Source organism: Eurypyga helias, unplaced genomic scaffold (assembly GCF_000690775.1).
Source record: "Eurypyga helias isolate BGI_N326 unplaced genomic scaffold, ASM69077v1 scaffold5958, whole genome shotgun sequence".
NCBI lineage: Eukaryota > Metazoa > Chordata > Aves > Eurypygiformes > Eurypygidae > Eurypyga > Eurypyga helias.
This window is the reverse complement of record NW_010269023.1, coordinates 60,928-84,284: the sequence shown is the minus strand read 5'-3', so window position 1 is coordinate 84,284 and position 23,357 is coordinate 60,928. Positions and strand designations below refer to the sequence as shown.

The following is a 23,357-nucleotide window of genomic DNA, read 5'->3' as shown; positions in this document are numbered from 1 at the left end:
CAGCAAAGGAACTGAGATGGTATCATGGATTCTCTGCTGGGAACAAACTGGAGAAGAGAAGACTCTGGGAGGACCTTATTCAATTCTTTCTTTATTATTAATTTATTTATTGAATATTCAATTTATTAAATTCTTCCTGGTGAGGGTGGTGAGACACTGGCACAGGTTGCCCAAAGAAGCTGTGGATGCCCCATCCCTGGAAGTGTTCAAGGCCAGGCTGGATGAGGCTTTGAGCAACCTGGTCTAGTGGAAAGTGTCCCTGCCCATGGCAGGGGGGGTGGAACTAGATGGTCTTTAAGGTCCCTTCCAACCCAAAGCATCCTGTGATTCTATAAAATAAAGCAATACAGTCTTTCTGGCAGAGCCTGTGTTCACCTGTTCCTTTTCCAGGTGCAAGTGATAAGAGATCATTTACAAATAGCTAAGAACAATATTTCTATTTTCTGTGTAAGTTCTAAACAAAAAAATAGTTAGTAGGTAATAGCCAGATGATATAAAAATCTTCAAAATTATGCCTCCTGATACACAGTTTTGCATCATTTCTGTTCAGAATCAAGGTCAAATGAACAGAGACTCTGAAGATGCAATTCCTTAAAGCACTTAATCTGCCAGTCACCCCTAATAACTTCCCTCTACTACACTCATACACTTGTTCCAAATTCTGTCAGGTGTGTGAATTACTACATTTTTACATTAGCCCGGTCAAATAATTTAACCGATGATGTATTAATAACTGAAAATAAAAATTCTGATTTATTGCTAAATCAGCCAGTGGCAAAACAAATTAGTAACATCCAAATGAAGAATAGGTTGGGCAGTGATTTTTATACGTCTTATTATTTGTAGAGAACAGGGCATCAGCAATATGTATAACCCACAGCAAATGTAAAACAAGGGAATTACCCTTATGATACATGTCAGAGGTGCATTGCTCCAGACAACAACTGACACTGGGGTGGTGGTGTTTTTTAGGTCCCACCTAACTTATGTGGAAGCTCTTAGATGTCCTGGATCTGGCTAAGCCATGTGCCCTCTTGAGCAGTGGATCAGTTGTGCTTCATTAAAATTTAGTGGCTCCACTAGTCCCTGGGTCTGCAGCAATGAACTCTATTATATGCCCTATATCCTCTTAAATAATTTGTGTTCTGTAGTTTGCATTTTATCTCATAAATACTGTTTCCTTTACAAGGAGAACTGACGTAGACCCTGACATCAATGTTTCACGTTACAGTAACTGCACTGCCTGAAACATTTTTCTATCATGAAGCACAATGGAAAAAAATACCTGCAGTCTTGGGAGTCTGGGCAGGATTGCAAGATCTAAGTTTCTTTCTTGACCTTGTGATACTTATTCTGTGACAGTAGCAACTGTCTCTAAAAGTTAGGTTTGACTCTAAAAATGTGGTAAAGCAGGAGATCCGGAAATTCAAACTACCAACCCTTTGATCTAGGTCATCTAGCCAGGGTAGTCAACAAGCCATATGTTATCTTCTCCTAACTGGAATTTACGCCTCAGAGGGTGCAGGGAAAGGAGAGATGTCAGGCTTTCCTAGGTGGGAGATGACCATGGCCCTCGGTGGGTCCAGGCCCTCGGATTCAGGGCAGGGCTGGGCAGGGGACATCTAGGTCAGTCCAGGAGGAGACCATTGGCTCTGGTCTCAGCAGTACCTGCTGCTTTCTGCCCTCCCACAGCAGGTCTTCATTTTACCAGCAAACCTCAGGCTACCAACCTCCCACTGACGTGGGCATCCTGCAGCCCCAGCCAGCTGCAGCAGGGGCACCCACAGGCACAGGCTGACCTGCTGCCGCAGATCAAGAACCTCAGGTGGGAAACCCTGAGTAAGGCACAGCAGTGTCGCTGCCTGGCAGGGGTAAAGGACCAGGGAAAGATGAAGCACTGAGGCATCCACCTCCACTACCTAGACTGACAGTGAATGAAAGTTTTCCTGAAAGCTAAAAATCTAGACAGAAATAATTCTTGTCTTGTAATGGGAGAGAGGCAGAGATGGGATAAGAGGAACAGATATCTTATTGCATTCTGATTTGAACTGATGAAAAAAATCTGGTACTTTACAAGAGTTTCCAAAGGAAAAAAAATAAATTAAGAAACTGCTGTTTCTGACAGCCTGGAAAACTACTATACTTCCGTAACAACAATATAAACCCTGTTAAAGTATTACACACACACAAATTATTCAAATAAATCTACATTCACCACGTTTTCAATACAGTTGCACTAGTTAACTTCTGTTGAGAATCCTGCCCACCATTTGCTTGAGCTGTAAAGGGAGGAGGAAAGTAACTGAGATTACCCAGGCCTTTTCCATTTGAAAAATCCCTTCTTAAAATAGTTTGGAGAAGAAAAGCCTGAGAACAGTGTGTTCTTCACTAGTTGGGTTTTGAATGACTGCAGCACTTCTGGGACATAACCGAGCATTATTAGAACATGGATACATCCAATTCTGAGCTCCAAAATCAGTTTTGGTACAAGAGGCATAGTAACAATACTAAAAATATTCCCCTACTCTATCTTGTCCCACAAAAACAAAACAATAGCCTTCCCACTCAGTACTGTTAGAGGTTCTCATTACTTTTTGTTTTCTTTAAGAGATGAATGAGGTTTTATTTCATCAAAAGGCTCCTCCGCTGATCTTTGCTAAGAATTTCTCTAGTGTCTCACATTACAAATAATAATAGGACTCTACAAATAAACTCAGCGTGATTAAGACCTGTCTATCCTGCTATGATTTTTCTTTACTGACAGATTCACTTTCCCTTATGCCACTTAACAGTGTCTGAAAAGTTTGTAAAGCATGTATTTGTGACATTTCCAGCATTCAGATATAATCTAATTTGGCGAGCAGCACTGATTTTGCTTTCTCCTAGATATAGCAAGTTTTCAAATTAATCATAAAATGAATATGCAAGAAGCCTTCAAAGCTGTCAAAAGCTACTAGTCACAAGATCCCCAAAGGATCATATGCCACAGGCACAGCTGCCAATGTAACTCCAAATCTACTCCTTCTGCCCTGGCCATTCTGGAAACAGAGTCAAGTGAGGTTTTAGTAGGCAAAGCCTAGTAAAAGATGGTGCCATGAATGAATGCTCACCCATATACAAATACAACTGCCCTAAAATTTAGATTTTTTTTCTTTTTCATGCTAGATTTTACAACTGCAATAGCATTCATTACCATAGTTCTATTTTATTTTTGGTTTATTTAAAGTAAAAAAAAAAACCCAAACTCTAATACTTGCAACTGCAAATCTCCCTGAGCTTCCATTGCCAAAGGCTTGAAGCTTCGGCATTAGGTAGCACAGTACAGACTTGTATCATCTCAATAACTAACCAGACCATTTGGTAGCAGAAAACAGCATTCTAAGAGATTCAGAAAGATTTTATAATTGCATTATAGAAGATTCAGATCACACATGAAATGAAGAACACAGTGTGACTTGGCCTTCATTCGCATTTTGCCACAGTGTGAACCATAAAAAACTGAAATGGCTACTGAGGCCTCTTCTGCCTCAAAGCAGGACAGCACATCCCACTGCTGCATCTGATCTGAAACACTCCCAGCAGTGTCCACTGCTGCTGTTCTGACTGTCACCTGAACTCAAGATGGGATATTTATATTTATTCATTATTGAGCTGGCAAGTTGTCAGCATTTTTCAGAAGCATGCAAAACAAAGGAAATGATGAATCAGAGCAGTTTATATGCCTGTGAGAGCTGCGTGTGGTTTCAGATGATAAAAGGCCCTTTTATGATGAATCAGAGCAGTTTATATGGCTGTGAGAGCTGAGTGTGGTTTCAGATGATAAAGCATAGGCCCTTCCCTGGCCAAGAACATTGATGAAAGAGGACTCAGAGCTTCTGCACAGAATATTCATGTTTGGGAAATGATGAGTGTTTCTCCTGTAACAAGAGAGATGGTCCTATTCTTAGGAGAGACATGTTGTTATTGGCTATTTATACAATAGAGCCAAACAAAAAAATCTTAATCAGGCTGATCTCTACTGTGTTAAGCTGTAAAAGTGACAGGCCCAGAGATGGAATAGAATCAAAGGCTGTGAAAAGGATGGATAGAAAGCACCCTACTAGAAGGAAGGTATATACATTTTCTTGTTAGCTGTGGCGACTTAATCAATCAGGCAACACCTCCCATCTGTTTTCATGTTCCCGTTAATGAAAGCACAAGTGAATTGTAAGGAAAAATGCAAAGGTAAATAAACTAGTGTAATGAGTCACATGTTTCTGCAGTTCTTAGTCCAGAGAGAAGCAGCACAAAATTTCATTATTGATTTTGGTGCTGGAGAAAGCAGGACACAAGACTCTAAAAATACAGATTATGGCAGAACAGAGGATGGGTTTAAACTGGGATTTTAAAAGAAGAAAGCAGAAATCATATTTCCTGCTGCAGGAGGTCAGAGCAGGCTGCTTCTGTCCTGGAGTGTCAGGCAACCACTGCCCACCAATCCAGTTCTTAAGAACCATACCACCAAATAAACCAGCAGGTAAGGGAAGAAGAGTGGCACAAGGCACCAAATAACAAAAAGAAAGATTGCTTGCGACATTCTTCTGGTTTTGTGATGTATTATTTGTAACGATGTTCATACTGAAGATGAACTAATTAACCTGTTCCCCAATACCTAATGGAATATACAGAAGGCACCTGCCTTTGTCCCAATCATCTTTCCCCCACCTCAGAGTCCCCTGGATCTGTCAAGTGAAGGAGCAGCAAACATGCAAGCATCCCATTTCAGAAAAAACACTACAGTTAAGTTACTTCTCTTTTTCCCCTACATAAGCATATATGAGGACAGCTCCAAGCAGGATACCCCACCACGGCTTAGGGAAGGGCTCAGTGTTCCTTAACAACTTTCTACAGGTGGCATCATCTGTTGGGAATTTAAGTGCGCCGTGATAACAGTTACAATTCATTATCCTGGTTAATCACAAAACTTGAAGATTTTCCTCAGACAAACCATCACAGCTGCTTGAAGTAGAATAAAAATAAACACTGATTATCAAACTGTTTGAGTTTTCCTCTTCCACAATACCCACCACTATCCAAAGCAACAGCCCCTGCTTCAAAACCCCAATGTTTTTGAGTATGAGGGCCTTTCTTCATAAGAAACTACCTGAGGATCCTCCTGAACGGTTCTACCCTGTCAGAACAAAAGCCAAGTCTACCTGAGAGCCTAGGTGGGCAAGAAAGCTCAAGTCTGTGGACCAGCATACTTCAGGAAGAACACAAACCCATCAGTGACTGGAAACAAACCTCATATGTAACCACAGGAAGGAACTGAAGGCCGGTTCAAAGAGCAATTGTAACTGCAGTCAAGGCAGTGTTCGGGCTTCTGCCAAACGACCCACCTTTCTCCTATCCTGCTGTCCACTGCCATCTTCACTGGGAAGATAATATTCACTGAACGGTGGAGGGAAAAGGTAGTCATAGACTTGAAAAATTGGCTCGAAGGGCCTAAATCCCACTGAGGGACAAAATATTTAAACAGAAAAGACCTTCACTGAGACTGCCATAGAGGGGAGTTGACACAGCAGTATTCCTTCCTGCACACTTTCTCACAGCCACCTCAACTTGAACAACGTGGGAAGGTATAGGCATGGTACAAGTCTTGGTCTTGCACCACCACAGCGCAGGAAAGGACAGAGGCACTGATGTTCTTGTACTCACAATCTGCGCCCAAACGTACTGTCAGAAACACTGTGTAGTCCCACAACTTTCTTAATGATGCACAGCTACACTCACCTTTTATGTTGAGTTCTTGCCAGTTTACTCTCTTGACAAAAAAAAGGGCTGTTCGAATTAATGAAGTTATTCACATATTCAATTATAGTCTAATGTAATCTACTAAATGAAAACATCTTTCAAAATACTTGTGTATTGTTATTTTGTGGATATGTTACTCCTACAGTTGTTCTCAAAGTTAGATAAACCATACTTACCATAAAACACTGTTTTAAAGTAACACGTGATATGAAATGAAACCCTGCTACCATCTGTGAATAATGTAATTAGGCAAATGAGGAATAACGACTACAACATAGTAATTTAGGACAGAACATACTGAATTACAATTGTCAGCAGCTTGGTTTATAGCTCACAAACTTCAGAAAAGCACAGCATATAAAAAGAGTGGGGAAGGATTCAATTAAAATATGATTACAGAAGAGAACGTAAACGACACATGATACTACTTTTCAAGGCTCCACCACTACTATTTGCAACTTGAAGTGAAACTGAAAACTCGCCATCACACGTGGACAGAAAGATAATTTCAGTGATACAGGGTTGCTTTTATGCATTACAAGTCTATGGGGTTTAGCTTATAACAGAATATAATTCCGCTCAACTCTTTGGTGTTGCAGTAGGTGGGCAAGGAAATAACCTATGGGAATTACAACAGATTTTTTCAATTTTCTAAAAGTTTCCTATCTGTTTACAGACCAGAGGTTCAAGTCAGTATTGTTCCTCCCCAGTGCACAGTGGCTTGCCACTGGGGACGGTCTGCAGCAGAAAACAAGCTGGTAGGATGCTGTTCTTCCCTAGTCTGGTATTTTTGAGGGGTTCGAGGTGGAGTTATCTTTACCAGATTTGGGAAATTTAAGTCTAATTCAAAATAAGGAAGGAATTTCCAGACCCCTTACATCTACTTTTTGCATTAAACAAGGAAATTCATGTCCCTGTTGATTAAAACAGTGCTTTTTGGCTCTCCCCTCATTTCTTGTTCCATCTCAATTCTACATATTTTCCCCCTAAGCATTTCCATAATCCATTCACTGTTGTACATGAATGCCTCCTGGCCACTGATATATTTCTCTTTGCATCACTTCAGGCAAGTAGGGAAGAAATAGGAACTGGAATAAAAAGATATTTCCTCTGGTTATACAGGAAGCCTTGGTGAATCGATCCCAGCCTTGTTTAAAAATCCTTCCTCTCAGAGTTTCCTCTGTAAACATAGATATTTAAGAACAACTTCTCTTTTGGAAAAATTTACTTCTCTGTATAAAATGTTTTATGACCCATTTCTCCATAGGGCAGAGTATAACAAGCATTTCTGAATTCCAATTTGATTTATGTTCATCTGTGATGAAGATATCTGATTTTTTCTCATGTTATAAAATATTCCTTCCATTTAGAATATTCCTGTTTCTCTAAATTACTGCAGGAACACAAAAGCAAGAAACACCTGGTAATGTCCAGAGAAACTGTAACACCTGCCCTCAGAGAGGGCAGCTGCTGGAACTGGCAATAAATAAATAAACAGCTAACTGTACACACACGTAAATAAATAAAAGCTGTTCACTGGATTTATGTCAACAGAAATCCAGATACTTTCCATATGCTTCTGCCTTCCCACATCTGGGAAAAATCACATTGTACTATGTGCCATGATAGCAGACTGGATACTGTACCACAGCCTTTTAGTAATGGATGGTTTAAGCTGTGGGTTGTTTTCTTTTTAAATCCCAACTCTTTCATAAATAATTTTGTTTCATATGAAAAGCTTTTTGGGGGTGAGTAGCAGTGGAGGCCAAGAAGAGGAAAATATTGTAGTGGATGAAACTATACCTTCATATGACATGCTTCTTTATAAAGCGTTTTCTTTACTGTGCATCACGACATTTACTGTATAAAGGTGACGTTTCAACATGAAAAATGATGCTGCATCATCTTATAAAAACATAGATGTCCAAAATTTAATGATTCATCAAGATGATGTGCATGTCTAGGAAGTCCCTGGAAGCTGCTGAAAAGCCTGTACACAATGCACTGCCCTGTACAGCTGCCTATTCCCGCTTGTTCCCAGGCAGCGCTGCTAAAACCTGGCTCTCACTTCTATTAGCATTTGGTGCCTCTGGAGAATTACAAAAGTGAAAAGATCTAAAACAGGCATTTAACATAGTTTTCCAACTTGCTGTCTTTTGTCTTGAAAATATTTGTCATCACCTTAAGAGCCTGTCTTTGGATTTGGCTTATTAAAAATACATGATAGCCTTGCACTTCGTGATGTTCATGGTCATGTATGTCTTGGAGATGAATATTCCGTGGTACTGAAGACGAGACAACAGATTTCCCCAGAACTCCTCCCATGCTTGAATGATTAGGAAATGCTAAATCAGGCCTCTTCTGGAGTACCATGGCTAGCTTAAATGTGACAGAGCAAACATCCATCTAAGAGTAGCAAAGCAAATACTCCCCCTGTGAAACAGGCAGCAGAAGACTAAGTTAAAATGAGGAAAAACTTAAGAGCAACTTTCACAAGGAAAAGATAAACAGCATTTAACTAAAGTATACAATTACCTAGATTACCACAATGGCTGGCAAGAAAAAGTAATACACAAGAAACCGAATCACAACCTGCATCTTCAACAGTCAGACCCACCACACCAGAATCAGCTGCAAGTGGCAAACCACAGCCGAAACAATTCACTATTAAACCATGAAAAGTTTGAATTTATAAGTGCTCCACTTTAAACATGAAATAGATGATGGCATTGGAGACCATGACAGATTTAGCTGAGAACGAAGTGATCTTTCAGAAGGTCAAGCAAACATAAATTGCTCATAATTGCTCAAAATTACAGAGTTTTAAAGATGTTTAAATAGAGCATGTCAACCAGACCTTATTGAGGTAATCTTCTGCTTGACTCTGATGATTTCCTTCATTACGAACTGTGGTTCATTTTACAGACAGGGTGAGTTAGGGAGTGCATTAAGTTAGAGATTCCGAAAATGTGGTCCACAGAGCAATTTCAAATGCTCTGAACCTTTCATTAGAAAGGTGAAAATACAACAATTTTATCTGAAAGGGAATACTCAGAAGAGGAGCAATCACATTAGAGGGCAGAGCCAAGCCAGCAACTTCCATAGAAGGATTAAGAACAAGGGAGTGTCAGCCAACTGGGCGTAATGGGGAAGGGTAGGGTAATACATGAAGGAATATGTGCTTCAGGGATGGAAATTAAGTTTCTTTTGCACGGGAACCAGAGCAGGAACAACAGAGGTCATGTACATCAAGGTCTCAACGTGGAGTCAAAATGCAGATGGGGCACAAGTCACAGCTGAAGATCTGGAGAGTATTTCCAGATCTCACAGCTCAGCCCCAGCTTTGGGATGCAGATGCAGAAAACACATTCCACTATGGATCCTGGCACTTGGGCTATTTTAGGTATACACACAGAATACAGGGCTAGAACTCCAAATATTTTAACAAACAGGGAAAATATGAGCGAACGTGATATTTGACATGTGAGAAGAACTATTTTATGTGTCATGTTCTAATAATAAATTTAACTACTTTCTCTAAAGGAAAAAAAGAAGCAAGAGAAAGAGCCAACGTGGTACAGGCCCATAGCATGACATTTAAATCAACACTGAAAGCTTAGTCTCGTCTTGGTTTTGGTGAGGGTTGCCAAGTATGATAGCTTCTTTCAGGCTGCTGACATCTCATATATAAAATCATAGAGTGGGAGAAAATCACGTAGGCATAGCGCCAGGCATAGAAAACTATTAGGCAAATACTTAACAATCCAAATTTCAAAAAAGAAGGTTGAAAACCTAGTTCGCTCACCTCAAGATGAGCTTTATTACCACCCCTGCAGTGAATTCATAAAACTGCAACATTAAAGGCAAATAGTTCAGGCACTTATAAACTTATACAATACCATGCTTAAAAAAAGATCTGGAACCTACCACCTCTGTCATCTTTTCATAAGTTGCTGACCTTTATTTCTCCCAAGGTGAAGGTCACAGTGGAATTCATCAATGAATAGCCCAGATAGATCACATACCTTGAAGTCACAGCTTCCATGAATTCATCAAGAAGATCATTGTAGGCTTGACCTCTGATTCTCTTGTGCCTCAGCCCAATATATAAAGGATCTTTCAGCAATGTCTGTTAAAAAAATTGTTTCAACTATTATATGAGCAAGTTGCACTAATATGCTCTAAGTTAATAACAAGGGGGACAACAATTCAGTGTTTGAGGATTAACCCAAGCATATTAAGTACATATCCATTTATCCACCTCTATATAAAGACTGAAGAAACATAAAACAAAGATTAAAAGAAATACCCTTTTGTACCAAGGAAAAAGGATACTTTAGCCTAAACGGAAGTGTATTGTTTCCAAGTGAAAAAGTTTATTCTAGGAAGTCAGGTTTCAAAAGTACCTTTTTTAAAGCCTCAGTTAGTGCTTTTCTCTTTTTACTCTCCATCCTGACAGTGCTCTGACATTTTAAAAAGCTGTTTTCTTTACTTTTATCATCACGTTTCACAAATCCCTCCCAGAGTACATCGTTTCCACAGTGTTGATGAGCTGATACTCAGAAAATGTGCTGCTTTCTAAAACTGAATATGCGAAAACATAACCAAGCCTTCGACCTTTTACTTCCAATCTTTTTAAACTATCAGTTTAGATTTCAGCATTCTCCATTTCAGTTATCCATGTCCATCAGTTGGGTATGATTTCTGAATTCTTCTATGCTTAAAACTTGAACATTTTCTTCCTTCATATTTGTGATCTAGACTTTCCCCTAGGTCCACAAACACACCAACCCTCTATTATTCTATGCCTTCCCTACTGGAAAGTCTTGTCTTTGGTCTGATTTATTTCAAAATTATAATTTACTTTCTAATCATGTTCAAAGTGGTTTGCACTTCTGACAATTCAGTTCAGCTACAGCAATTCCCCAGTCTTAACACTTTCACTGGCTCTTCCCGGAACTCTCATATAAAGACATTCATGGCTATTATTTTTCCCTGGCCTCTGGAAACGAATAAGCTAATTTCTCAGTAGTAACCAGTGTGCAACTCTCCCACATACGCCCAAACAACTTGCAGAATCGGTCAAGAGCTTGACTAAACATTTTTCATCCAAAAACAATTTGCAAAACCAACAACAGCTGCCAAAATTTGTAGACCAGCTTCAGCTAGGAAAAAAGAAAAATACAGATCACCCTCTTTCCAAGAGAGCCTTCAACATGCAACATGAAGCAACAAGGCTGGAAACCTTGCTCAGCCTGCTTCAGGCTAGGAATCAGAAATTTGATTTCTGTATTTTAGTGAAGTGCCAGAATTGCCTTCACAGCTCTTCTATGCTGTAGAAATGAAAAATCCTCTGGGTCACCAGCCACATTGAAGACTGATTTGAATCACTATAAAAATTAAAACCTTTGGTTGTATTCTGCCTCCCCTGGGAGTATCCTAACATAGACCTCAAGATAGAGATGTTTGTCTCTCCCTCACTTTTCTCTGCACTCCCCTAAAAAATTAAAGATATCCAATCAAAATGTTTAAACAATCAATACAAAAACTCAGCAGAATTAAAGCCAATTGTTCTAAAATTGTTGCTAAAGCTTTTCAAAGCTCTTTTTAATGCATTACTTAGACTTTCACATGTTGATAGCTTAACTGTTTGGAGAATGAATAAAGCTCAAAATAAAAATTACTTTGTAAATGAAGCTGAGGTCATTATATTATAAGTATTTTATTCATTCCCTTCAGCAATTCTAAGCAGCATTACTGTTTAATTAGCATATTCTTTGGTTTAAATAATTTTACCTGTGATTTACATTACTGTAGGTATTCTAGCAGCAAAATCAAAATCATAATTATGTACCTATCCCAAATATTGCAGGAAAACCTGGCAAGAGTTTACTGTCAGGTACCTTCCAAAGTAATTTTCCATTTTGTATGCTCTTCTTTTTTTATATAATCAATTCCAAACTTGTAGACAACAACTATTTCTGGAACTACCTTTTTATTTCCATTTTGAGTTTGCCTAATTATTTAAAATGACCTCAGAAGACTCTGACAAATCAAGGCTGATTTTATTTTGCTGGGAAATAAATTCACAGGAATTGCAAATGAACTGTTTAGCAATGTGAACCTTAAGACCAGTTTGGAAGCCCCGTGGGAGTTGCATCATGCTTCCCACCAGACTGAGCACTCAAAGTTGGAAAGCAGAACTGCCGAATGGCAGGATCCTCTGCCGGGAGCATCACGGGAAGACTCAGAAACAGCAATCCCATTTCTAAAATGCCACTGTCGCAGTTGTCCAAGCCGGCAGGCTTCTGCTACTCTGTGTCCTGTGCAAGCATACCACATGCTCTATGGTCCAATTCAGCGTAAGTAACATCCCCTTTCCAACTCCCATATTTCTTCTTTCCAAACTGATTTGCTCTTTTAACATACTTCTGCGAGATTTTTATTAAGAAAATCAGTTTGTGTTCTCATTTTGTAAAACAGTGCCCAAAGTGAAAAAGAGACACACATGCATTTTGGTCCCTTTATTTTTTAAATTCCAAAGACACATTTCCAAATACTTTGTGGCCAAACTGTGTCATACTGACTCCTTCGAGAAGCCAGCTTCTGTTAGACAGTGATTCTGTGACAGTTCAAGAGAAGTAAGTGTTTGCAGTTACGCCATTTAAGAAGTGCTACACAAGCCACGGGTCTGCCTTGAAACGCAGGCTGTTATGCCACTGCTGCATCTCTCACGTCTGTGCGCGTTTAAGTCTACAGCCAGTGCTAAAATTCAGAACCAGCTCCACTTACAAGACCGCTGTACGAATTAACTCACATATCTTTGATGCAGAAATGTTATGTGGAATATTTAAAACACAATTAACACCATGTTTCTGGGGTATGTTTAAACTTCCAGCCTGGGAAGTCTCACAAGCAGAGACAATTAATTCAGCGACACATCTCTGATGAAAAGCTTGGCCAGCTATATACCCAGAGTTCAAAATTCCTTTACAGCTCAGTGCATTCTCCTTCACAAACGTTACAGTTCAACAAGAAATAGCCCCAAAAAGTTCCTTTATAGTCCTGTTTGGAACAACGTATGAAGAAACCTGGGGCGGAGACAGGAGAATGAAAACATTCAGCAAGTGAAAAGAACAGTGGTCACGTCTGAGCCCTGAGAGGCAAACCATTGTGGGACCTCTCCCTTTCCAAAGGGCACTGAAGAATGAATAAGCTGCTTAAGCACATTATCCCCTTATTCAGGTCAACACCATGCAAACCGGGTCTGCAGTGGTTGTTATTTTTAGTGGTTTCACACATCTTGAGAGATTAACATTTGCTATCGGACTATTTCATGGCTTTCAAAACAGATTACCAAAAAGAAAGTTCCATCCTACAATTGAGTATGTCAAGCTGACATGATGATTAGGTACTTTTCCTCAATGACCTGGGTTTCCTTTTGTTCCCCAGCCTGTTGTCGAAGCTAAAACTTCGTTTTGTTCTTTTGGAAATCCAATCTCCTCCAAAACATAACTCTGCTTTTTTCAGTTTAGTGGGTTTGTTATGCATATTAAATGATACTGAAAAAGTCGATGCCAGTTTATTTTCAGACACACTTACTATAAGGCTAAAAAAGTTCTAAAACACTGAGGTTTAGTAATTCAAGCTTTAACAGAAATAAGGTTTTACAAGAATAAAGCGCTTAATTGAGGTTCTGGTACTGGAAATACCATGTAGATCTACTTAGAATTAGCCGCGTAAAATAACAAAGAGCTCTTTGAAGCACCACCTGAGCGTATTAAAACTGTAATGACCTTTGCGGCTTTAAGAAAAAGGCAAGCCGTTTATACCATCTTTCTTGTGCACACTTATAGTAAAGAGATCAGCAAACCATCACAGTTCAAGCAAGTCTTGAGCTGTTGCACCTGGCTCTCATTTAACTACAAAAGCCAAACCAGCAAGAAACAGAAAATTGAACACATATATTTCAATAGTTGAAAACAAACATGTTGAAATGTCATCTATTCTCAAACTTGGCACTGAGACTTTTCTTTGCAACAGATATATATTTTAGTGAACAGCTTGATGGAAAATTGGAGGTGAAGAACTGCAACACATTGAGCCTTTCCACTCACAAAGATGGCAGCAGAGAGCGTTCAGAACCTCCCAATGTCACCAAGAAAGTGTTTGTTCAGTAATGTTTCAGAGCAGCAACTCCCTCCCTCTGCCCCCCCATGCCATTAAAATGCCAAACCTCTCCAGTTCTACAATGGGAAATTATTTTCGTTAGAGCCACAGTTATAAAACTAGAGGAGAATAATATTTGTATGGAACATCACAATCTTTGGGACAAAGACATGCCACATGCCAGAACATTTCAGAGTATGTTTAGTCTAAAGGGGCACACAAGAAAACCAGGGGAATGCTGCTACTTTTCCAAGTGTCAATATTTTCTTCTATTAATGTAGTGTAAATACTTTCTGTAAACTTACTTCAGTTTTCACAGGTTGAGGAAGGGCTGGTGAGCAGAGGGGAATTTCTGTTCTCCAAGAAAGTGGGACATTTCAAATCTTTTCATTTTCGTTCGACAAGACTGAAATTTCACTTGATGTGAAACTTTTTCCAATAAAAGAATTAGACAGTCAGAAAAAACATCGAAGTTTTGGATTTAAATTCAGCTTCTAGCGATACTAATTAGCCAGTAATCAATCTGTGTTCATTTAAATTTTTGATTCGTAAGCACTAACATGCTGAATCACAATTTTCTGTCTTGCAAGAACTGCTTACATCTGCAAAGTGTTTTTTATGGCATTAGGAAGAATGTATAAGATTTCAATTTATGTTAGACTAAGAAGCCCTTTTTTTCTTTGAATAAGCTTATTTAAAAGTCTGCAATACAGGATGATGCCCTTGAAACTTATATTTGATTCTGTGTTTCCAAATGCTGACTGAATTTTGGATGTGCCAAATGCTGCAAATAACACTGACACTAATTGGGTTTGAGGGTGTAGAATACTTTGCAAAAAGAAGTTTCATAATCAGAGAGCTAAAGACTTTCAAAAATTTTGTTTTCTTTGAAATACACTGGCCCCATGACATACTAACTAAGAAGAGACCATGGCCCCTCCTATCTAAAGACTAGACCATTGTCAACACATTTCCAAACTGCAAGGGGCCTCTTGCACAAGAAAAAAGGGGCCTTATCCTCTCTTTCTCCCCAGAAGAAGGAGACATTATCTTTGTGAGTGTCGGCTAACACTTTACGTAGACATCCCCAACAGACGTGTACGGGCATACAGAACATCATCTCTCTTTCCACCCTGGTTCCCTCCCGGGCATCTCCCATAGAAGATGATGTCCAAAAAAAAAAAAAAAATCCCAAAATAGGAGGCCAAAAAATGGGTATCATGATAGGTCATTTTATGTATAAATAAAAGAGGAAAACACCCACACACTGGACATGAATGTAAAAGTTGAGCCCAGCTGAGCTAGACTTGGCCAAACCCAAGTGGCTGCTAGTACTTAAATAGAATCATAGCACTGTTTAGGTTGGAAAAGACCTTTAAGAGCAAGTCCAACCGCTAACCTGACACTGCTAAGTCCACCACCAAACCATGTCCCTAAGCACCACCATCTACCCATCTTTCAAATCCCTCCAGATATGGTGACTCAACCATTGCCCTGGGCAGCCCGTTCCAATGCTTGACAACCCTTTCCATGAAGAAATTGTTCCTAATATCCAACCTAAACCTCCCCTGGTGCAACTGAAGGCCTCTTTCCTCTTGTCCTGTCACTTATCACTTACGAGAAGAGACCAACGCCCACCTCTGCAACCTCCTTTCAGGTAGTTGTTCAGTTAGTTGTAGAGAGCAACAAGGTCTCCCCGGAGCCTCCTCCTCTAGAGGCTAAATAACCCCAGTTCCCTCAGCTGCTCCTCACAAGACTTGAGCTCTAGATGCCTGCACCAGCTTCGCTGCTCTTCTCCGGACATGCTCCAGCACCTACATATCATGTATGCAGACAACAGTTGTACTATAATTACCATTTTCCCATCTGTAAACCTAAAAAAAAAATATCACTGAAAAATGTCCATTGTTTGTCCAGACAAAATTCTAGACCTGTGATAGTCAAGAATTTAAAAGATAATACATTCATAATGTTCCTTTGACATTAATCTTAAATACAGTGCTTGAAGAGAACAATTTCTGTGGAAAAAAAAGTAAAGAATATTATGCATTTTTGAGACAATTCAAAGTAGAAATAGTTATACTCTGATGAAGCAATATCCTAATGTAAGAGAAGTTACAGTATTTTAAATTGTGTTCAAAATAATTTAAGATTGTGCTAAAAAAACAGAGAATACATTCTCTTCAATAGATGAGTAGTGATCCTATAGCTTTGCACAGCTACGCTATAGGTTTTCAGTTATTTCTCCTTAAAGACAGGCTTGACTTATCCAACCCAACTTGTTCTTTCCTTTCATAATGCTGTTTATCTGTCCCTTTGATCTTTACATCCTCTGCTTGCCTTCTCAGGAAGCTTACTGGTTTAACCTGAAGAGGAATTGCCAGCTGTAGCTTTGACTGTGCACTGAACCGCGCCGCTAATATTCCCGTTATTTCCCACGCACGCAGACAGCTTTACCCAGATGAAAAATTGCCATCTCCAGCGAAGTTTAATTTAACAACAAAATTAAAAATCACTCTAATGGCTGGAAAGAATGCTTCACGAAGGAATCCTGTAACATGCTATGAAGTTACCACAGCCTGTCCCCAAGCAAGAGACTGCACAAAGCCAGGCTGTGCCAAGGACATTCTGTGGGCTGCTTCCCGGCGCATGCACGCGGCACCAAATAAAGGCCCCAGTGTGCGAGGGCTGCGGGCAGACGGCGGGCTGTGTCCCGAGCAGGCGTCATCCCTCCGGCCCCCTCGCACTGCGCGCTCCGCCTGCCTCCCTTCTTCCTTTGTCATGGGTACCCACAAGGGCCCCCCCTGGAAGCCAGACGCATTCCCTTGCATAAGCATGGGAAGCTGAAGAACGTTCAGCCCCCTAAGGGTAAACAATCATGAACACAGATAAAAATATACAAAATTGCACAAGCTGTGTGAGCTGTCGTTAGCTCACGACATTTCCTCACTCCAAAGAGGAAACGTTGCTGTTGCCGCAAGAGGCAAGATGCACTTGGTTTTCCAAGATGCTGTTGTGCTGTCTGCTCTTCAAGTCAAGGAAATGTATTGGCACTTGTGTCTGCAAGCTGATTTGTGGGATCCAGTGCCGGGTGAAAAGCTCAAGGGTTGCTGACGGTGCAGAGGCGGGTAGCACTGTTGCCTTCTGGTTTGAATTTGTTCGGTACATCTGAGTCACTCTCTTAGCTTTCCTCCAAAATACTGGTAATTATAAAATATATTTAGAAATCAAAAGTTTTTCTCATGATTTTTAGGTGTAATTCAAGATTTATGACCTGAAACTCTCTATACCTGTCACAGCCAGGTGCCCATCAATGATGCATATGCCCAAGGAACCTTTCTAGGCTTTTCCATTCCCAACAAATGGGAATTCACAGGGACACCTGAAATTCTCCTCTGGATTGCCTCTAAAAATTAAACATACAACAAAGTATACCTGTGCTAACTGTATATTTTGCCATACTTCATACTGAACAGTAAAAATTTTAATTTTTAAAGGCAATAATGTATCAGACATCAGATGAACGGTATCTTTTTCAGAGCCATTAGGCTTTTGTTCCATCTCCTCACTCTTCCAGTACACAGTTTAAGAGGTACACACAAAAATGTTTGAGTTTTTCCAGCAAATTTCCATTGCTATTAAAAAAAAAATCTTACAGTATAATTAATGGTGAATCTAGCAAAAACTGCTCTGTACACCATGCTCTTTGTGGCAGTTTGAAATTGGGAAAGACCTGGGGGTACAGCTCAACAGTGAAGCATACCCCAGACTACATCCTTGCTAGACAAAAGAGAAAGTAAAAGAATAATGGTCTTTCCCTTAAATTTAAGGGCCATTAAAACTTCCTTTTTTTTTTTTTTTTCCCAGGTAAAACAGCTTATGTTGACTTTTCTCATTCAGCTTAACTTCTAAAAACTATTAGAAGCAAATATCATAGGACTGCCATCACTCAATCTGCAGCACAAGCATGTGCTGTTCATAAGAACAAATCAGAGGTTTTCCTCTGGATTAGACATTGTTTATGAAGGTACTGCAATTGGAAAAAAACCCCAAATCTACCTCCAAAGCTAGCAAGTTAGTTTGTCAATTTGTCATACTAGAAAAATGAAAGAGTATAGAACGATCCATTTTCTGTGTCACTTGTGCCAGTCTGAAAACAGTGGCATGCTTTGTGCAGAGAGGGCACTGTCACTATGGGCGGAACAGGGAGGCAGCTCTATTCCGGGGATGAGCATTAGGTGTTGACAAGCAACATACCTACAGTAACACCACATTTCGTTCATTTTGCTTGTTCTTTACTGCAAACTCTTTAAAAAATGCCGACTTTACACCTCCCAACAGATGCCCGAAAGTTTTGTATGGACAGCCAGCACAAAACCTACCTGAATTTTTTATTTTATTCTTATTTATTCTTTGAAGGACCATAGATGAATTTAAGTTCACCAGAGGTTTTCTAACTCTTCTTCCTCACCATCATCATATGAATATAACTTGTCTTTTTCTCCATAAACAGAAATATGTATTACACAAATAATTACAGGTATTATTTCAATGCGTATTTTCTTGTTATGCTACTAAAAACCTCTCCCAGTTCCTCAGCTTGACAATCACCTTTCAAAACAGCCTTATAAATTAAATAAGAGGAAAAAAAAAAACCCTCATCTCTCACACAACAGGATAAAATCAGGAGTGGCTGAAGGGCACCCTAGACTGACAAAGCCCTTAGAAAGAGTCAGCAGCCTGGAATTCCCAAACAGCCATGAGAAAACTCAACTCTAGGCATTTCTGGCAAACCATGAAAAGTGCAGTTTCCCACTAACAGAGCTCCAACTGTCGCCTGCTCCTCTCCCTATGAATTTTTCTCTCTTCTACAGACATAGCTCATTAGTTCCATTGAATACTGCTTTCTGCCTCTTCCCCTTAGGCAGTTACAAACGACTTAGCAGCGAAAGAGCATCACCACAACATCCAAGGTGGTAGTGCTGCACCAATTCAGGCTGGCCCACATCATATGATCCGCTGCCAGGACCGTATCTAGCAGAGTTAGCAGGGAGATCAGAGAGGCTTAATTCATTGTGTATTTTAAGAAAAATTAAATAAACAGCAAGATATATACTCTACATTATGTTTAACAGTCTCAGAGAAGTCTCCTAATGTTAAGATCTGTCTGCAGGGATAGGGACGATGCCAGTTCCACAAATGCCTGTAATTTGAGTTGGAACTTGGAAGATGCTCAGAACCATGGTTTCAGAGCAGCATTTCATCAGACACAAATTTAGGATGCATAACTCTTTTATACAGTAAAACTGAAAACAAATGGTTGTTTGCATGCCAGTGGCATTTCTTGAAAAACTTAATCATTTGCTTATTGAGCAAACAATAGTCCTGAAGAATCCGACATTGTTTAGGACTTCAGCAGATTATGCTGCATATAATCATGAATATTGTAACATACAAATGACAATCAGAAAGCAAAGAAATCTGACAATTCTCTTACATATTACTCAGATAATTTTCAGACCACCTAACAAGAAGTCTTCTAAGACTGTGACATCTACTTTCTATAAAAGCTTTCATGGAATCCCAGAAAAGGCTCAGACTAACTATTAAGCTCCCTACACAACTGATCTTCAACAGCCCCCACACAGTTAACGACTGTCATTTCTTCTTCATGAGCCCCAGCAGCTACATGGCTAAAATCTCAACCTGCATGTCCTGTCATACACCAAGAAACATTTAACAATACCCTCCTTGTGACATTTTGAAATACAGCTGGATGGATAGCAGGAACTGGAACCTACAGAAACAGATTACCACAACCAAACTTTCAAAGTTTATTGCTCTCAAAAAACATGAGGGAGGACATGCAGAACCCTACCTGAGGGTCCAGCAATAAGTGCTTATAATAAATCACAGAAGGTGGCCACACAATAATATTTAAGAAGGGCCAAAATAGTACCCACAGTAGCCTACACAGCACCCTGAAAACAAGTCTGGCCTTAGTGAAACTTTTTACTGAAGTTGGAGATATTTTTCTTTGCTTTTTTGTTTTTTCCTGCAACAGGAGTGTAGCTATCTTAATAAACTATCTTCTTCAGCTTAATCAAGAGAGTATGACAAGATATAGCTGCTTGAGTTGGTTCAACCCCTTTGAATAAATTAAGCTTTCCTACACTTTTTTTTTTTTCTGAAGCAATAAACACACATCACTCCCTTTATTTTCATCCACTTACATTTCCAAATTTTGTTTGGGACAGGCAGCTGAAATGTCTGAATGCAAGGAGTCATCTCCAGTTTTCAAAACCAGACAAAACAACGGAAAAAACCCCCACAAAAAAACCCAAACCAACAACAAAGTGAATCAGACTTACTTTTTTTAAAAGGCCATCAGTAAAGTTTTGCTATTAAGTAATAATATTCAGAAGAATGTTGTGTTAATACTTTTCATTCATCTGGTAAATTACAAATATAAACTTAAGAAAAAGTCTTAAAGATCCCATTTTCACTCATGTTTAATATTCTATTAATAAACATAACTTTGCTAATAGTGTATCAGTTTACACGTTTTGACAGCACACAAAGGGTGTTGTGAGGCCATCACATAGTTATTGAACAGAATTAACATATCCGCAGATACAACATCTACAAAACTGAAAATCTTGTTCTATGTTATCAGTACATCTCATTTCAGTATCAACAGTTCTGATATTTTGGTCTGATTTTTTTTTTTTTTCATTCGCATGTAACTATAAATCTCCATCACTTGTTGCAGCCTCTTTTCAGTTGTATTAAACAAGGCAGGTCCTGGTCTGTTCTCTCGGCTAACTGGTGACAGGACAAGAAGAAATGGCCTCAAAGTTGCATCGGGGGGGTTTAGGTTGGATATTAGGGAAAAACTTCTTCACTGAAAGAGTGGTCAGGCATTGGAACAGGCTGCCCAGGGAAGTGGTGGAGTCATCATCCCTGGAGGTGTTCAAGGAACGTGCAGACATGGTACTTGAGGACATGGTCTAGTGGGTACGGTAGTGTTGGGTTGGTGGTTGGACTGGATGATCTTATAGGGCTTTTCCAGCCTTAGTGATTCTGTGTGATTCTGGAATGTCTATTTTTTGCTTCCATAAGCTACTCCCACATGGTCCTTCAATAAAATATCTTTGACCTTAACATCCCTGTCTCCTGTGCTGACACTCAGCCACTTTCTTTACGAGAGCCAAATGGCTGGGACTCTTCCCACATAAACAAGTCACATCAACAATGTCCCTTTGATCGACTGGCAATTATTAAACAAGTCTGGTGATATTATTTTGGTGCTGGCATTCTCAGCTGTTGACAATATATCTGTCATAGCATCAGAAAATAAAAGGGAAAAGTAGTTCTGTGCACAACGTAGACCAGCTAGTGCAAGGCCAACATCTATATGAGCACCTCAAAAGGTGACATGTGTTGTCCCAGACCCTAGGCCAACTTCCATGGAGGCACAAATGATGCCTCCTATCCCACTTTTTTGTGATAATGGCTATATTTATGGCACATTCCCTCTCGTCTCCTCCGTTGACTGTCAAATTGCTGAGGAGGCAGATAGCTAGCAGTTACTATTTCAGAAAGAATGGAAGCCAACAAAAACAAACGCTATCTGTTGCTGTCTTCTGAGTATGAAGAGTTGGAAAAGTCTAATGTATCTTAAAATAAAGTCTGCCATCAGTTTGGTCTATGGATATTCATGCATGCTATCCAAAATAAGCATTTCCAGATATTAATTTCTGCCCTCTTTTATAGATCTCCTTATGCTGAAAAGTGAAGTAAGAATAAATGAAAAGGACTGACAGAACTGCTGGTTACATCGGTACAGAGCTCGTTCTTTCCAGCGTCAGCTGAAACCGAGACTTAAATTCCGTGTCACCATTTATGTTCGCACTGCTAAAGCCCTCCCCTCTTCAACTTCTCAAGTCTTAAAAATCTTTGCTGATATACTGTTTGGTAAATGTGAAAATCTGAAGGACCCCATGGCTTCATCACATTTTCCATGGTCTAATGAAATAGAATATTACACAAAAGAAATGTTCAGAAATAGTACATGTCAGAAAAACAAACGAACAGCCTCAGAAAAAGAATATCAAACATTCTTAGCCAAATTGGCAAAGTTTAAAGGATGACAACAGATCAAAAGTAACAGACAATCATTGAGATATTCTCATGCACTAAGCAGCAGAATGGCATTTCTTAAAGATTTTAAGCAGAATATTTTAAATCTTAAAGATTTTAAACATTTCTTGAAGATACTTAAACAGTTTGTTTAGTAACAGGTCGACATAAATTGAAAAACTAGTTTTAGTCTCTGTTGAAGCCTCGAGCCACACAGCAGCAACATGTCAGATGCAGAGAAAGGCAAGTGAAGTGCAAACTGAGTATGAATTCATGTAATCTAAGTTAAGAATCTTTACTGGATATTTCAATAGCTCAGCTAGCCTAAGCTCTTTTCATACTCAAGAGACAAATATAGTTTTAACATACAATTCATCTGACCAATTTGAGACAGGTACTCTACAAGAAGAATCAGCTGCTCCTCGTCATAAAAACAGCCTAAGATGACTAGCTCAGGTTCAGATGACTCTCAAGCTCCACATCCTTCAGTCATTCTGAGCTTAACAGTATGGTGATGGGGCCCCAGATACACAAGACTAATACAAACACAAGACTGTAATTGTCCATTCCATTCAATCTTAAGTATGGGAAAGATGAAAGGGAATAGGCAAAAATATTGCTGCTGATGTGGGTATACTAGAGAAGTCTAGATCTGGGTTTAGTACACAAGCAATACACAAAGGCTAGAAGGTTACAGGAAAACAGCAAACACTTATCTCCAGCATTTTATGAAACTATAAGAGGATTTTACAAAGAGCCAATATAGGATAACCAACCGTATCCTGGGCTATATCCAGAGAAGTGTGGCCAGCAGGTCAAGGGAGGGGATTCTGCCCCTCTACTCTGCTCTGGTGAGACCCCACCTGGAGTGCTGCGTCCAGCTGTGGAGCCCTCAACATCAGAAGGATATAGACTGGTTGGAGTGAGTCCAGAGGAGGCCACGAAGATGCTCAGAGGGCTGGAGCACCTCTGCTATGGGGACAGGCTGAGAGAGTTGGGCTTGTTCAGCCTGGAAAAGAGAAGGCTCCCGGGAGAACTTATAGCACCTTCCAGTACCTGCAGGGGCTACAAGGAAGCTGGGGGGACTTTTTACAAGGGCCTGTAGTGACAGGACAAGGGGTAATGGGTTTAATTTGAAAGCAAGGAGGTTTAGATTAGATATCAGGAAGAAATTCTTCACAGAGAGGGTGGTGAGGCACTGGAACAGGTTGCCCAGAGAAGCTGTGGATGCCCCATCCCTGGAAGTGTTCAAG

The 23,357-nt window shown here is 39.7% G+C and overlaps 1 protein-coding gene across 1 annotated transcript in view; it reads right to left on the bottom strand.

Moving 5' to 3' along the window:
* Positions 1 to 23,357, bottom strand: part of LOC104514319 (NADP-dependent malic enzyme-like) — a 105,409-nt gene that overhangs the window by 34,690 nt on the left and 47,362 nt on the right. The window contains exon 5 of the mRNA XM_010157961.1: positions 9,819 to 9,922. Within this exon, the coding sequence (XP_010156263.1) occupies positions 9,819 to 9,922 (104 nt within the window). The remainder of the gene's footprint in view (positions 1 to 9,818; positions 9,923 to 23,357) is intronic.